An 18553-nucleotide genomic window follows, 5' to 3' on the forward strand; every position below is an offset into this window, starting at 1 on the left:
GTAGAATACCTCACAATTTACTAATCCAGAGTCAAAAATGTCAAAAACAAATTTGTTTTTCTAAATAGAAGCGTTCTGGAGATATTTAAGAAAAACTAATTACAAGAGGCCATCTGCAAACAGCTCTAGCTCCCTTAGGAAGCATTTTTTGACTAGGTGAACTGGGTTAAAATATCTTAAAATTAGCTGAGGAATCTCCTGTCTTCGTTTGTCGGTAGAGTTTCTGGACACCCTGTATGGTTTAAGCACCCGAAAATCTAGGGGGCCACGGTCCCCTTGCCCATGGGTGTGGGCGCCCATGTCCATGTATGCTTTCGAAATATGCAGTCATATTTCTACAGTTAATTTAAACGTAAGACATCTTATTATGAGATTAAAACACTTCTTAAATAAAAATATTTATTAGTGATGTAGTTAATACAAAAATAACTACAAAAATAAAATAAGGTCCCGAAGCACCAATGCATCCATAGCAAATAAAAAAAATTTAACTATTTGTAAAATTTGATTACTCAGTCCAATGATTGAATAGTGAAAAAATATTTTAATGATTGAATAGTGAAAACATATTTTGATGAAAACCAATAATTGGCATGAACATGAATAAGAACAGATCAGCTAATTTAAAGTTTTGATTTTTGGGATGCATTGGCGGCTAATTGTCAGGATGGATCAACTTTTTCAAATCTCAGCATCATCGAGTTGGAATTTCCTGGCTCCAGTTTATATCCAAGGGACTTGTAAAACGCTATCAGTGGATCTTTGCAGTCTAAGGACATTTTATAACATCCCAATCTTTTTGCTAGTAGGGTAACTGTTAAGACAATCCTAAAAATTAATCAAAAGGTCTAATTAATAGAGAGTCATAAGAGCTGATTTCTTGTTAGCAGTGGTATAATTGATTACTGAGCATGCGCTTGTTAACAAATGAAATCAGGTAGGTATGACCCAAACGGGAACACTTACAACGCAGGTGCTCAGAGCAACAGTGGCCTAACCCACAATTTTACCAAAACGCTTTTAGGTTTGTTCGTAGAACGATCAGCAACCGTTGCCAACCATCAGACGCATGCGCGTTCGTAGTCTACGAACTCTAACTGTTAACTGCGCAGCGCCAACTGTTAACTGCGCATGCGTCTAATGGTTGGCAACGGTTGCTGATCGTTTGGATCGTACTACGAACAAACCTTTGATTACATTAATGCTATCCCTCATTTAAGTATTTTCAGATGCAGAGTGGCTCAAGCATTGGTTGCTTGACTTTAATGTAATAAAAGCGTTTTGGTAAAATTGCGGGTTGCTCTGAGCGCCTTAAATATATAGGTCTGGATCCCGCGTATGAAAAAAAAGTTGATTAAAAGCAAGCTGAAAATTTGTTAATAGCTTAAGGGTGTCTAGTCGGATAAACATTGCACCTCGCACCTGGCACATCGCACATTGTACCTCGCACATTGCTCCTCGCAACCCGCACATCTCAACTCGCACATTGCACCCCGCACATCGCACCACGCACCTCGCACATTACCCCTCGCAACCCGCACATCGCAACTCGCACATTGCACCCCCCACATCGCAACTCGCACATTGCACCCCGCACATCGCAACTCGCACCTTTCACATCGCACATTGCACCCCGCACATCGGACCTCGCACTCACATTCACATACACTCACACCAGTGTATGTAATGAGTATGTAGTATGTAAATAGTGGGTCACGAAGGATAAGCACAAAAATAACCGGGCCACGGAAAAATAAGTTTGGGAAACGCTGCTATATAGCATTAGACAGCTACACACATATTCAACGCGAGTGCAGAATTTGGATAACTTAGATATTTAACGGAGTTGTAGAGAAAAAAATGAAGAGTTCACATAGCATCTTGTTTTTGCTCTTCTGAAAAGTTTGTGATTTCCGGAGTATATGGCGCTAATGAAGACGGAGTGCGATATGTCTGTAAAGGGAACTCTTCAAAGAAAATTTTATCGGTCTGTATGCTTTAAAAATAGTAAAAAGCTCGGGCAATAGATTGTTACCAAGGATTCTGCGTTTCGAGCTGAAAAAGAATTTTCTCTTTGGAACTCTTCAATAAATTATTCTAAAAGATGTAAACAACACAAAAAATATATAAAACACAGGAATCAGGTGAACTACATTATTTTTTAAGAAAGACAAGATAAACTACAATAAAAGAAGCAAACGCCTAACCGGAATGTGATGCAAAACAAAGTTATTTTACTATCAAAACATAAAATAAACATATTCAATGGTAAAGCATTATGCCACCAACAGCAGAAAATGTAGGATTTGCACCGAGATTGAACACATTAACAAAGACCTACAAAAAACAACTCTTCACGGAAGGAAAACAACACAAAATAAATATTTTAAATGCCCGCCATACTGTTTCATCTTGACATGGAGCTTGAGCCAGGCAGAATGCCAGGGATCAAGGCAGCAAATGACTTTGATTTCGCAAGACAAAAAACAACAGAATAAAATAAGACTCCTTTAGTACGATATTTGCTATATCAAAAATTTTGTGTGGACATGAAATGGCAAGAACCTATGACATTTTATCTATTTGATAGAAACACAAACTTACAGTTTTCCTAGTTGTTTTCCTCTATAAGTGTTATTGACGACTACATCCTCTAAACGTGCTCGTAAAGCACAGTCATGAATAAATTTAAATTCTGTTATTAATGTTGACGAACCAATAATAGTGTTACTCCTGGTATCTTCTATGACGGTTACATAATATCCTCCAGCTTTACGCATATTCCAGAACTGGCCTATAAAAGAAATAAATATTGTGAAATAAAATTATGATTGAAAAAATATTAGTCAAGGCATCAAATGTGTATCGAGTTGGACAATTAGGCATTACAAAAGTCTTTGATTAATATAATAATAGCATATAATAGTTTGTTAATCAACGTCATGGAATGTAAATCTAGTTCGTATCCGCGGTAAAATACTAGACGTGGACCGTATTTAACACTAAAAGAACCAGTATGCACTGCCAGTCAGATAATGTTAGAATCTCCTAACACGACAAAGACGACCTTACATTACTACTCATCAAAGTGTTTCCGCTCACAATCTAGTGCCTTGCACTCATGCAAGATATGTCTTGTCCAGGAAGGTCCTGTTATGATTTTGAGCTGATTCCTGCTTTTTTCCGCAATACTTTAGTGCTTGTTATATGCTTAAAATAGTATACTTTTCCAGTAAGAGTTATGTTGTGTTCTGATCCAGGCTTTGTTCCGATTGTAGGCTGTGTTTTGCTTTTCTAGGTTTATATTGTAACGATATGATACCGCGGCAAGCGATGAGCTGATCTACCAGAGACGACCGTAGGAGTGTCCGTGTTGGCGCATTCCTTCTTCATAACACCGCTGGGGGAAACTGAAGGAGAAGTGGCATCGAGAGCACATTTAAGACGAGCCAGGAGAATGAGAATGAGAAAATCAGTTGTTGCTAACGTGTTGAATTAGCAATAGCTCGATTGGCAGAGATGCACCGTATTTGAGGTGGAACTGTGCATAGGCGGACGCCACCGTAGTGACGTGGCGTCCACCGTAACCATTACGGCAGTAGACGGTAGTAGCGAGGAATGAGTGACTGCGTGTCGCTGTTCAACCGTGCTGCATTGAAGTGAAATGCGGTGTCTCCGTGTCGGGATATATGGCTATGTTGATTTAACGTAGCGAGATTGTTATTGTATATATTGTATTGTTTATCGTATCATTTTAATATTACTATTATGTTCGGATGGCAGTAAGAAGTATAATATTGCTTTTCATTTGCAGAAGATAGAAATATATTTTATTTTATTCATTTTAAACTGTATATAATTATCTTAAATACATATATTTATATTTGCTTTATTTTTTAACCTGTGTTTTACTGAGTCTGTCGTCTTGAAAAAGCTACCCGTTACAATAGGATTGCGGACACTAAATCAATTCGCCGAATAGACTGTGCTTTTGGGAGAAAGGGAGAAAATGTCAAACCCGAAAAGAAAGAGACTGAAATTTGGAAGAATATGGGTCTAAACGGTCTCAAAACAGGCTCGACATAACATATTTTTATAAATTGTAAAAATATACATACGTTCAAATTCGAGTTTTCCAATATTTCCAACTTCGGTTAGTTGAGACAAGATTTGCAGAAAACCTTTGTCGTAATCGGATAGTTTTAAAGGTCTTACTACAATCCATGATTCTCCCGGATTGTCACTACTTATTTCAGGATTCAAACTAGATTGCACAGAAGTCCAATCTAGATTTTTTAATAAGTTCGGATCATACAGATCCTCTTCTCCAATGGAATGCTGAAAATAAAAAGTATTGGTACAATGATGATGTGCTACTGATTATGATGAAATAAACAAAATAAGAATGGTTTAGAGGTATACGTATCTGAACCTAACATAATCGTATAAAATACATACAAGTAAAATATCACTAAGAACGCTTAGGTACATACATTTTCATATAAATAAACCATTACATTCCAGTACACGTATGAATAGTTATTAGTTATACAGGGTGTCCCGAAAAGATTGGTCATAAATTATACCACACATTCTGGGGTCAAAAACAGTTCGATTGAACCTAACTTACCTTAGTACAAATGTGCTCATAAAAAAAGTTACAGCCCTTTGAAGTTACAAAATAAAAATCGATTTTTTTCAATATATCGAAAACTATTAGAGATTTTTTATTGAAAATAGACATGTGTCATTGTTATGGCAGGAACATCTTAAAACAAAATTATAGTGAAATTTGTCCACCCCATAAAAATTTTATGGGGGTTTTGTTCCCTTAAACCCTCCCAAACTTTTGTGTACGTTCCAATTAATTCAATATTGTGGTACCATTAGTTAAACACGTTTTTAATACTTTTTTGCCTCTTAGTATTTTTTCTATAATCGAGTTTTTATCGAGATGCGGCTTCTTTTTTAATATATTTACATAAAAATTTTATGGGGGTTTTGTTCCTTTAAACCCCCCAAATGTTTGTGTACGTTCCAATGAAACTATTATTGTGGTACCATTAGTTAAACACAGTGTTTTTAAACTTTTTTGCCTCTTAGTCTTTTTTTGTTAAGTCACCTTTTTTCGAGATGTTGCTTCTTTTTCGACATATACCTAAAAATGTAAATTATAAATAAATTTTCAGATTATTAACAGGTCTCTATAATCGTACTTAACCATATACAAATATGTGGTGAATTCGACAAATACTCAAAATACCTCGATAAACGCTGGCTTATCGAAAAAGTAGTAAGAGGCCAAAAAGTTTTAAAAACATTGTGTTTAACTAAAGGTGCCACAATAATAATTTAATTGGAACGTACACAAAAGTTTGGGGGGGTTTAAGGGAACAAAACTCCCATAAAATTTTTATGGGGTGCACAAATTTAACTTTAATTTTTTTTTTTTAATGAAGCTGCCACAAAAATGCCACATTTCCATTTTCAATAAAAAATCTTTAAGATTTATTTAGCGTATGGCTTAAGTATATCACAGAATATAGTTAGATTTATGCATTATACAATGCATCACAAACAGATGTCCAATTTTTTTATATATTCGATTGACCCTTCGGTTGCCATTACAAAGTCTATAGGGTCGCCTGTGTATGCTCTGCGTGGGCAGTCCTGAACAATGTGACTGATCGTCTGTCTTGCAGCGCCGCAGTCACAAGAAGGCGAGGGGAGTTTACCCCATCTGTGGAGGGAGTCGGCGCATCTTCCACAGTTTGTTCGAATTCGATTAAGGGCTGCCCAAATCTTACGGGGACGTTCAAATTCGCCAGGTTTCCCTATGATGTCCGGTAGACTATGGTAATGCGGATCTGTCCTACTTTCCCAATCTTCTCTCCATCGGGTATTTAAGTCAAAGTTGGATTGCTGCAGCGCTTGAGCAGATTGTAGAGGGGGTAACCTGGATCGGAGACGGTTTCCAAGAATATCGGGGATGTCGTTGTGGACTAGAAGCTGGCGACTGTCCATTATTTTGTTATATTTTTTAACCAATGCATGTTCGCGGCGTAGGTTGGGTGGTGCTATATTACTAAGGGTAGGTAGCCACATTGTAGGGGTGGGCTTAATTGTGCCTGTTATCATACGCATAGTACGGTTTAGTTGGGTGTCGACCAGGTGGGTATGCCTGCTATTTAGCCACACTGGAGCACAGTATTCTGCCACCGGATATATCAGGCCAAGAGCAGAGGATCTTAATGTTGATGCTGTGGACCCCCATGTAGTGCCGCAGAGTTTCTGTATTATATTGTTGCGTGTTTTCAATTTTGCTGCTGTTTTCGTCAGGTGTTCTCTGAATGTGAGCGTTCTGTCTAGAGTAACCCCAAGGTATTTCGGGTATTTATTGTGTTTTAACAGCTTGTTATTAAAATACACTCGCAATTCTCTGTTTGCCAACTTGTTGTTTAGATGAAAAGCTGATACTTCAGTTTTTGTAGTACTTGGCTGTAGTCTCCATTTCTTAAGGTATTCGCTGAGGATGGATAAGTCATTCGTGAGAGTGATTTCTGTAGTTTCTAAAGATTGGTGGCTTGTTGCAAGGGTCCAGTCGTCAGCATATCCAAACTTCCGAGATTCGGTTTCAGGCATGTCAGCAATATAGAGGCTGAAAAGTAAAGGGGCAAGGACAGAACCCTGTGGAAGACCATTGTTAAGTTTCATCTGTCTACTCGTCTCCTTTCCCATTATAACCTGGAAGGCTCTGTTGGTCAGCATGTTGTCAATGAGGTTAATTATCTTTCTGCAGGGGATAATGCGGGCCAGTTTATATATTAATCCCTGTCTCCAAACAGTATCATATGCTGCTGTTAGATCTATAAATACTGTTGCTGTCTTTTGTTTCTTTTGAAAACTAGCTTCTATAAAAGTTGTTAATGACAGCACTTGGTCCGTACAGCTTCGATGAGGGCGGAAGCCAGCTTGTTCAATGGGGACATTTTCTAGTATCCTGTGACTAATTCTGTTGAGGAGAAGCTTTTCTAATAGTTTATATACCATGCTGAGTAGAGCTATGGGGCGGTAGTTTTCTGGCTTATCGTTTGATTTGCCCGGTTTCGGAATTGCAATTATCTTTGTTCGCTTAAGTGAGAAAGGAATGTTACCTGACTGAAGTATATCATTAAAGAACATTGCAAGCCACTGTTTCGTGTATGCACCACTGTGTATCAAGAACTCTGGATGGATACCATCAAACCCAGGTGCTTTACCTGATTTCATTTCTTTCAGCGCATGTGTGATTTCAGAAATAAGTATTCTTGCTGAATATTCGGAGTTCGTTCTGTTCATTTGTTTTAATGCCCTTAAGTCTCTTTTCACGTTGGTAGTATGTGTTCGATCTCTTATCTGTTCAATCTTTAAGAGTTTTCGATATATGAAAAAAAATCGATTTTTATTTTATAACTTCAAAGGGCTGTAACTTTTTTTTTGTGTGCACTATTGTATATAGGTAAGTGAGGTTCAATCAACCTATTTTTGGCCCCAGAATCTGTGGTATAATTTATGACCAATCTTTTCGGGACACCCTGTATATTAATAACATTGAAATATAATCAAAATATGTTTTTAAAACCAGATTTTTATCTTTAGGTATATTTAAGTTCCTGTATCAATAAAAAACAAATCGCGTTTTTATATCGATGGCGGTTAGCATTACCTACCTGCTAACAGTTGATTGCATCAATTTCACAAAATGATTGTTACGATCTACTGATTTCTACAGAATTTTGATTATATGGGCGCGACCCAAAATAGTCACAACTCTACCTTATCGATAATAGTCTACGAGAAGTGCAGGGTAAATGGAATTACAAAAAAAATATGTCTGTATTTCTACTCGCTTTATAATGCTCAAAAAATTAGGGGATCTGGATTTCAATGCATATTTTTTTTATAATTCTCATATCAAAGTTGCGCGTGAAGTTAGGCGTGTAATGATTTTGGGGGGCGACGCTGATTATATACCGAAATTGTAATTCACAACCCTGCAAAATTGCAAATGGCATCATAATTACGTTGTGATTATCTCAAATCTTAAAAATAGGGGATAAAAACGGTATACATTCATTTTTATATATTTAATAACATTGGTAAAATGCAAGAAGATAGAATAAAAAAATAATAATGACAGATTTGTTGTAAGGTATGCGGCAAAATAAACAGTACTGAAATTCGTATGTCTCAAATTTGTATGTGTCATGTGCCGAAACGTATTGAGCGGTTTCTGAACGTTGTTAACGTTTGTCAATAGGGCTTTTCATCGATTATCATTTGTTTCGAGCTTCTGTCATATGTTGTATAATCTGTGTATAATATTAATATACACGGATTATACGACATGTGACAGAAGCTCGAAACAAATGACTGAATGAAAAGCCCTATATCATGTTAATGTTAGATACTTCAGGATGGTTCTCAGTTTTGCAGAAATTTGTTTTATAGTGGACTACTATTTTCGGCCACACGGAAAAGATGACGAAAACGGTCCAAGCTTAAAATCAACAATGTTTTCAGCAGGACGAAATAACCTGTCACACTGACAGGGAGTCTCTTCTAATACTGTGCGATCATTTTTGGAGCTGCCACCTGCCACTCACCAGAACTAACGCCACTTCGGAATTGAGGACTAGAATTAAAGAATTTTTGCCTTGGGAGGGGAAATTTGCCTTAGGGGGGAACTTCCAATGAAAAACCAACCAAAAGACAAAAAATATAAACTCAGATTGGCTACATAAAATACATAAATAATACGAGGAAAGAACCCTTTTTATCTTTAACATAAATAATAACTTATAGGCATTAAGTTCCCTTAATTTTCCTAACTAGCGTGTTTATTGGGTTGAGTTTGTATTTCTGTGGTTCCGGTTTCATGTGAGCTAATATATTATTATGTTTGAACATTTTTTTTTCTTTAATTTTGAACCTTGTTACGGTGGATATTTCCTCATTTTCTCTCCCCGTAGATCCGCCACTGGCCAGAGGATCATCTGTTTTCATCTGTTTTATCGGGAACGTGCGTCGTCGTGAATGATGTTTGCAAGGCTTTATCATGTATTATATTTATTTATTTATTTATTTATACGGGCAAGCCCAATTCGGTAATACATTAATAAGATATTGATAATTACAGTGTTGAATATATAAGAATAAAATGAGAGAGTACAAAACATTTAAAAAGACATGACAAAGTAAAATAATTACAAAACATTAATTACTAACAAATAACAAGGTTATGACATTGCTAAATATTTAATTTGGTTAAATGGTTCTTAAAAACATCAACAGAGTTACCAAAAAGTAAAAGGTCACCTAGGGAGTTAGCAAGTCTCAGTGTTCTAGGAACAAAAGTAAAATATGAGTAATTATATCTATGAAAAGAAATATGAAAGGTTTGAATTTGTCTTGTTGATCGTGGTGGAACAAACAACAATATTTTAGCAAGGAGTTCAGGGCAGTAATATATGCCATTGATAATATTAAACAATACTGTAAGATCTTTACGCTTCCTACGGACATCCAGAGAAGAGATATTCAAAAATCGTTCCATATCTGTATAATTATAATTGATGTGTTTTTTGAACCCAATATATCTAAGAAAATTATGTTGAACACTATCAAGTTTGTTCTTGAGGTGTAAATAATGTGGGGACCAAACTGGAGAACAGTAATCAAGGTGCGTCCTGACTAAACAACAATAGAGCATTTTAATAGCGAACACGTTCGTGAAATCACGAGTTGTCCTTTTAACAAAGCCAAGCATTTTCATGGATCTTTGAGTAATATTGTTGATGTGATGGTTAAAGCTCAAGGAGGAATCAAGAACAACACCTAAATCTTTAATTGAGTCTACCGTATCCAATAATTGATCATTTATGGTATAATTAAATACTGATAAATGATGATTCCGACAAAACCGGATAATGTGACACTTGTTGACATTCAAATCCATCCCATTGTCAAGACACCAGTTGGCTAAATTATGTAAATCTGATTGCAATGATATTGCATCATCTTGATTATTAATGATTTGATAACATTTAAGATCATCAGCGAATAAGAGAGCAGAAGTGTTAGAGAAGCAGGTGACGATGTCGTTAATATACAGGTTAAACAAAAGTGGACCCAAATGAGAGCCCTGAGGTACACCAGAGGTTACTAGAAAAGTGTTGGAGTAATGATGATTAACCCTAACCTGCTGTGTTCTATTTGTTAGGTAACTGCCCAACCACTTCAACACAGAACCTTCTATGCCATATAATTTGAGCTTATGTAACAAAAGATCATGGTTCACCGTATCAAAAGCCTTGGAGAAGTCAGTATACACTGAATCAATCTGCAATATAATTATAGATATATAAATAATCATAAACATTTCAATATTCATTTCAGTACTGTTTATTTTGCCGCATATTGTACTTTCGCACTTCGTCGTCGTAAGAGGCTAGATGAATGATCTGAGAATCGCAAATAATGTTCGTAATGAGAGAATGCACATCTCACAAATATAGTCACTAAAGCAACCTGAGTTCTTTGGAAGTGCCGTAGACTTTGTGACAAAATATGGTGTTTTAAAGATAAAATAATAATCAGTTGGTCATCTAGAACACTTGTCAGACCAATAATTACTTATGCTGCGTCAGTTTGGTGGAAAACAACAACGCAAAAAAGTCAATACAATGAATAATATAAATTGTGGCGCTTAAAAGATATAGATATTTTAGGTCAAACCATTTATTACTAACATTATCATTTATTATCTACAATAGAGCTAATAGATACAATTTGAAAATGGGATAAAATTTCTAATTGTATGAATTTCAAATAACTATGTTTTTACCGCAATATTTGGACACAAATTGGCTGCATGCGCTAAAGTATGCCATAAGTCTCGGAAGAAATCAGGAACACAAGAAGGCTAGATTTGGATATCTTCCCATTTGAGAAGTTATCTTATAAACCTACTTTTGATATTAACCAACGAATCTACATTAAGAGGATCGGTACGTATTTCCGGCTGCAATGCTATTCAAATGGGGATTCATTTTTTTCGAATCCTGAGAAAACTAATAAGTATTTTTGAAAAATTTAAACGCAGAATGAAAGATTACGTTATTAGCGAGGGCCGAAAGTCCCTGAGAACTTCTATAATGTTTATTTTAATAAGTTACAGGGGTGAAAAACTAAGAGAAAATTTAGTGTTATTTTTAATTTCAAATATATCATTCAAAATAAACTTTTAATTTATTCTAAGGGACTTTCGGCCCTCGGTAATAATTTAGTCTTTCATTCTGCGTTTAAATTTTTCAAAAATATTTATTGATTTTTTCAGGATTCGAAAAAAATGAACACACTGCCGTGGTAATATTTTCCAAATCTATCTTTGTCTTACAACGCACTCATCCGAATATAATATTGTCAGCATATATTGTCAGTCAGACACTGACAATCAGTGACAATTTTAAATATTTGACATTGCATCGGGAATATGTTGAGTTATTGATTAAATATTATTGATGTATACTGTATTTGATAAATAATCGATTTAAAACGTGAACTTAATAAAAAGTTATTTATTGTGTATTATTTGTGGAAGATCCAAGCAGAGAATACATCAGGATAATATATTCTGTGATCCAAGTATTTTGTTGTTAAAGATGTTCAAGATTGTACCTAAGCGTTCCATAACAATATATTATTAAAAAATCACTTTAACACTTTTCCTCTTTTCTCGATTGAGTATTAGTCTTTGTTGTACAAATAAATTATTACCTACAATCACTGAATACATAGTTAGTGAAAAATTTATCATATTTATTAACTGAATTAATAATTTGCAATTATAAAAATATCAGTTATCCAAGAACATTCAAAACCCATCTCTTTAAATGAATGATGACATTTTCAAGTAGAATGACATTCTAGTAATGTTTACATATCCATACCAGTGTGAATTTTACTACATGTAATTTGCCGTGTAAAGACAGAAAAAGTAGTGATACACGTAAAATATTTGCGAATTATGTACCCATAGCCTTAAGAAATAATAAGATCGCAGATAAATTTTAAAATGAAGTGGATAAACCAAAACATTTTTAAATCCAATTTTAAAAATAAAAGCAAAATATTTTGCAGACAGAAGCTAAAAATATTTGGGATACAAAAATAAAAATAAACTTACTTGTATAGAATTACATTTTTTACAAGAATTTCCCATCATAAAAATATAACAGCTTTTTACTAGTCAATGGTAAGACAAACAATAATCAAATATTCAAATACAATTTTCGATATGAGCAAGATAAGCCCTCGATGAATGAGCATCTAAATTTAATTTAAATCTTATCTAATAATTACTTATCTTTTCAATTTTTACGTTGATAACTATCTACTATTTATTTCGTTTTTAGCGGAGGTAGTCATCTCACCTCCTAAAACGCAATAAGAATCACTATGATACGCAAATTTTATTTTAAATTAGAGGGCCCAATGTAGATAAAACTAAAATTCTGATTCTAAATACAATGTAGGGGAGACCGAGGCAAAACGAGGCTCGGGCCAAAACGGGAAATGCATCGGTGTGCATAACTTATACTCGAGATAATATAATATCGGCAATAGCGCCATTCGAACGAACATGAGTTGACTCACTTCAGTCTCAGTCATTAGAAAGAAACAAACTTCTAGTCACGTAGTGTGCTTCTTTACAGACATAAAAAATCCGTTTTCTTTTGTTTTGTTAAAAATTTTGGTGATATTTATAGAAGTGGTATAAGGTGAGTAAGCAAGTTTTATCACGTTTTTCATTCAAATATGATACGATATGTTACTGAATATTAATATTGCGTGCTGTGAACCGTTTTATATCTTTTACGTTAGAAATTACTAATTTTATTTGAAATGATGTCTATTGGGGCAAAGCGGTCCAAGCATCTTGCCCCGCTCTCCTAAATTGCCACTACTTTACAGCATTTAAACTTTGTAAGAAGAATCTGACTAAAACTGAAACTAATAAAAAAATCAAAGAAAACTAAAAAATAAAACGAGATGGACACTGTCTCATCATAAGCTGATGAAGATTGTGGTTGCATCTACCTTGGATACTTATATTTGCAGTCAACTGAAGGATGGGTAGTGTGAAGTGTCTGCCATGGATGGGCTCATAATTCCTGCGCAGGTGTTGAGGATGAAGGCGAAGGTGCTCATATTTCTGAACTCTGCCTGCCTGATTAAAGTACATTCCCATTTTGACCCGTAGCATTTCCCGTTTTGTCCCGCAACCGGGGCAAAATGGGAATTTCGGACTGATAAATTAAGTTCTTTATAACCAAATAACTAAGCAACTTGGATTATAAATAAAATAAGTTATATGAAGTTTAACAGCAGGTGATCCTGTCTGACTTTGTTATTTTTGAATACACAGTTTAGTTTTCTTTCTATGATTTCTTCTTTCTTGAGTATCCCGTTTTGCTCCGGTCTCCCCTAGTTATAATTTTATAATGTGGTAACCTAACATTATTTAGAGATGTGGAGATCAGGACCAGGAAAAAGATAAACATTAAAAAGCTCTATGTTTAGTTTAATTCGTTTACAAAATGTACTATGAGTTATTCAGATACATAACTTCGACGTATATAATATCATGTTAACATAGACTGAGCAATCTATAGAATAAAGTGGGGACACCATCTTTTTTCATTGTTCATTATATCTCTGCCTTACATTATATAAGTATAGCAGCGTCTCCTTTTGGAAAAAAGATAGAGAGTGTGGAGAATTCCAATGCGCTACAAAGATACAGATGGATTAACCGCAAAAAACGCCGTTACTACTCATTGCTCTACCCGTATCACGTACATATATGCTTCAAATCTCTCACATTTCAATATCGCTTTTTAATATCTAAAATCTAGAAGAACTAACTGACCCAATTGAAGCTGGTAATGTGATAAAACAGAAGGATTCCCTGAGTCCTCTAACGTTCAACCTGACCATGGATGACTAATAAAAAAGTAAGAACTAAAAGGATACCAAATGGGAGAAAAACAACTTAAAATAATCTGCTATACAGACAATGTAATACTGATCTCTCAAAGTGAAGATGATTTACAATGTAAATGTTAATTTCATTAAAAAATTTATTAAGATGTAAATTAGAGCCCGAGGGTCAGATAATAGAACAAATATGTAATGAAGTTCAAATACCTAGGCATCATTATCTATATACGGAAAGCTCGAAACAGAAGTGGAAGATCAAGTGAATAGAGCAAACAGAGCCGCAGATTACCTAAATGAAACAATATGGAGAAATAAAAATGTCGGAAAAAATGAAAAGCAGAATTTACGTCATCAGACCTCTATTAGAGAGATATCGCAAAGGCAAACGTTATTAGTGTGTCAAGACGTAAATAAGGGATAACGGTGTATTCCAACCAGTGATGTGGATTCCAACACAGGCATCAAGTGGGCATCAAGAGAGTTATCGCAAATGCTCTGGAGGCGGGGCTTAACGTTATTATGACAACCGACTTTTGGGATTAAAATGTAACCTAGAAATTAATGTTGAGGAATGCTGTAATTGTTTTTTATTGAAAAATGAATTTGGATTTTGAGCAGGCTGACATGTATTTTAATTTTAATGATTTAACCAACAATAAATATAAATAATCAGTATCAAAATAATATAAAATATCTGAATAACTAATATCCTAACCACAAAAAATAGTCTACTGTAGACAAAATAAAAAGGCAACGGTTCTCAATACAAGAAACAAGATGATTCACAGTTTTTAGTTTATAAAATTTTTATTCTATAAATTATTTTTATGTTTCATCCCAAATGTCAAATTAGCGTTAACGTTATTACCGTCCCTTATTTCAACCTAAATAGCGGGACACGTTATCCGGTATTAGCGTAACAATAACTCTGCGCTTGTGTACCTACATGTCAAAATAGCGTATTCCGCTATTAGCGTGCGATAAAAATGCATTTGCGATCACAAACGCAACCTGATCTCGCGGCACAAACGCAACCTGGCAGAGAGAGTACAAAAAGAATGCTAGAAAAAAACAACAGATAAAAACACTTTGAAAAATCGATGGTAAGACTCTATGGGACAGAGCTAGAAGTACAGATATACGACGGAGATACAAGGGTGGAGAACGTTAATAACTGAGTAAGAAACAGAAGAATAAAACGGAACAACCACATAAGCCGAATGACAACAAAAATATAATAGTAAGGAGTAAGGACGGCCAGCGACGGTTCTCCAATGGGAAAAAAATCAGTTGGAAGACCGCGACAACGATGGAACGACAACTTACTAGAGGCACATTAAAAAACAGACAAAATTATGTATACACAAAAAGAAGAAGGAAGAACATGTCTAAAGGTGGTAGGATTTAAAATGTACTGTTATAGTTCTTATCACGGTCTTCTCCGTGCACATGTTTCCTTTGGAATATGTTTCGTTTCTATTAGTTCGTTCATCTCTTTTCTTTGTATTAAAATTTGTTTCAATTAAAGTAGGAAAATGATTGGAAGTACCTGAAAGTACAATTTATATTTAAAATATTTATACGATGTATTATTTACTTTTTAATTATACAGTGGAACCTCGTTAACTCGGATTAATCTGGACCGCGGCCGATCCGGGCTAGTCGGAGAAAATGGTAATAATTAACAAAATACGGTATACTTACAGATAAACTCCGTTATAATTGAAATAACATGAAATATAATATAGGGTGTCCCAAAAGTAGTGGAACGGTCGAATATTTCGCGAACTAAACATCGGATCGAAAAACTGAAAAATACGTTTTCAATCATTTTCAAAAATCTTTCCAATGACACCAAACACCAACCCCCACTACACCCCCTGGAGGTGGGGTTGGGGGTAACTTTAAAATCTCAAATAGAAACCCCTAGTTTTTCTTACAGATTTGGATTCGTTACGTAAAAGTAAGCAACTTTTATTCAAGACATTTTTTCGAACTGTGGATAGATTGCGCAATAATTGGGAAAAACGATTTATCCTGATACCATAGGTAAATTATAGAAACGGTCTAATATCTCGAGAAATACACTTCCAAATGAGAAACCAAAAAACAGGTTTTTAATATTTTTCCAAGACCTATCGATAAACACCAAAAATGACCCTCCAACCCACCCCCTGGAGACGGGGTGGGGGGTAAATTTAAAATCTTAAATAGCAACCCCCACTTTTAATTGCAGATTCGAATTCGTCATGAAAAATTAAGCAACATTTATTCGAAACATTTTTTAAAATTGCTGATAGATGGCGCTAATAAATCGTATTTTTCCAATTAAAGCGCCATCTATCAACAATTCTAAAAAAAAAATATTTCGAATAAATGTTGCTTAATTTTTCATGATGAATCCGAATCTGTAATAAAAAGTGGGGGTTGCTATTTAACATTTTAAAATTACCCCCACCCCACCTCCAGGGGGTGGGTTGGAGGGTCGTGTTTAGTGTTATTCGATAGGTTTTCGAAAAGTATTAAAAACATTTTTTTTGGTTTCTCATTTGAAAGTGTATTTCTCGATATATTAGACCGTTTCTATAATTTACCTATGGTATCAGGATAAATGGTTTTTCTCAATTATAGCGCCATCTATCCACAGTTCAAAAAAATGTCTTGAATAAAAGTTGCTTACTTTTACGCAACGAATCCAAATTTGCAAGAAAAGCTAGGGGTTTCCATTTGAGATTTTAAAGTTACCCTCCACCCCACCTCCAGGGGGTGTAGTGGGGGTTGGTGTTTGGTGTCATTGGATAGATTTTTGAAAATGATTGAACACATATTTTTCAGTTTTTCGATCCGATGTTTAGTTCGCGAAATATTCGACCGTTCCACTACTTTTGGGACACTCTGTATATATGTGCATGTATTATATGCACAGTACAAATCTAAATTACGTATCAATTACGCCTTTATCAATTTTAACTAATGCTTCTAGTTTCTTTTCCATTGTCACTACAACATTTTTACGTTTTGTTGCCATTTCGTATACAAAAAACACGCAAACACAAAATCTGAATAGATTTACGAACAATTATAGAACGGAAGCAAACAATACGACTGTACTACACACAATACGCTATCAATCGCAACGATGTTATGTTATTTAATAACAGTGAGGACTAAGACCATTGTTTAAAAAATAATTTTTTAATAGTCTTTTAGTCTTTTTTAAACAATGCTAAGACAGTTTGAAATAAATAAAGGATACTACAGGTGCCTGCTGTTTCCGATAACACTACAATGAACGTCGTGTGCCATGAGTCATTTTTACTATCGTATATGTAGTTCAAATTACACAAATGACCATTATCTCTCAAATATTATATTACATAATACATAAACATTTTTATTGTTGAAATGTTTGTGGGTTAGCCGGACCTCCGGGTTATCGGGGGAAAACTGTATACTAATTCAGACTTCTTGTTGGACACAAATATGTTATTTGTATCAATTCACAATTATTGTTATTCATCAGGTGTTTTCTAAACTTCTCCATGCATATTAAAAATAAAATTTATGGCATACTACATTATTTACACAGATAAAGGTCAATGCTAAAACACGACAAAGTAGAGGTTCAACATCCGCGGAATTTCTGACAACGGACTGAAAAAAAAAATTTCGTCCGTAACGAAATGATTTGATACCACATTCGACACAGTAAAATCACTAACAATAATAGTCGCTTACGTCGATAGGATATAACAAAAATAGAAACTTGAACAAGATTTTGTTTTTTTAATTCTTTCCAGACATAAATTAAATTAAATGATTAATTTAAAAAATGGACAATTATACAAATATTTATACAACAAAAATGTATACAAACCATTCAAGGCATTTTTGTTACGAATCATAATAATTAAGGCAATGTGTATGGTTGCTAAACAAGTATAAGAATTTAACACACCCATTTCAATAAAAAAAGGGAGGTACATTCAAGGACAGAGTTATCGAACGAATTCAGACCAGAAACAAGATTGATAAAAAAGATATGATCGAAAAATAAAACAAATATGAAAGTTGCTTAAAAAATTCGTTAATGTTTTATCTTAGAGATTGCATTTTCTATAAATTAATGTTTATATGATGATCATTCAAGATTTCCTTTAACAGTTAGTAAAAAAAAAGAATTAATCTAAAAGAAAAAAATAATTTTGAATAATTTAAATTCAAGTACTACAAAATTAGTGTAATATTATGGTGGTATTCATTATGTATATATAGTCATTTAAACGAAATAGGTATATAATATAACAAAACTAATGAATTAAGGTAAAAATAAACTCAAAATCTGTGGCTAACGGACTTGCATCAAAGTCATCTTTTTACACACACACACACACACACACACACACACACACACACACACACACACACACACACACACACACACACACACACACACACACACACACACACACACACACACACACACACACACACACACACACACACACAC

The 18553-nt window shown here is 34.6% G+C and overlaps 1 protein-coding gene across 1 annotated transcript; it reads right to left on the reverse strand.

The window, feature by feature from the left end:
• Window positions 1–382: 382 nt before the first annotated feature.
• On the reverse strand, window positions 383–12480 carry LOC114330881 (probable glucosamine 6-phosphate N-acetyltransferase). The gene is made up of 4 exons (XM_028280303.2): window positions 12227–12480; window positions 4119–4338; window positions 2605–2794; window positions 383–828 (listed from the first exon to the last, which is right to left on the reverse strand). The coding sequence occupies exons 1-4, from the start codon at window positions 12263–12265 to the stop codon at window positions 663–665; spliced, it is 615 nt and encodes a 204-aa protein (XP_028136104.2). The 5' UTR covers window positions 12266–12480; the 3' UTR covers window positions 383–662.
• Between the last annotated feature and the right edge of the window lie 6073 nt (window positions 12481–18553).

The sequence above is a fragment of the Diabrotica virgifera genome, chromosome 2, assembly GCF_917563875.1.
Source record: "Diabrotica virgifera virgifera chromosome 2, PGI_DIABVI_V3a".
NCBI classification, from domain to species: Eukaryota; Metazoa; Arthropoda; class Insecta; order Coleoptera; family Chrysomelidae; genus Diabrotica; species Diabrotica virgifera.

Bases quoted from the DNA above. Each gene is read 5' to 3' on its own strand.
- LOC114330881 (XM_028280303.2), bottom strand. From the start codon at position 12,265: ATGATGGGAAATTCTTGTAAAAAATGTAATTCTATACAA. The intron at 4,339-12,226 runs GTAAGTTTATTT...TTTTATTTTCAG, and splicing joins AAAAATGTAATTCTATACAA to CATTCCATTGGAGAAGAGGA. The intron at 829-2,604 runs GTAAGTTTGTGT...ATTAATTTTTAG, and splicing joins GGAAAACAACTAGGAAAACT to GATTGTCTTAACAGTTACCC.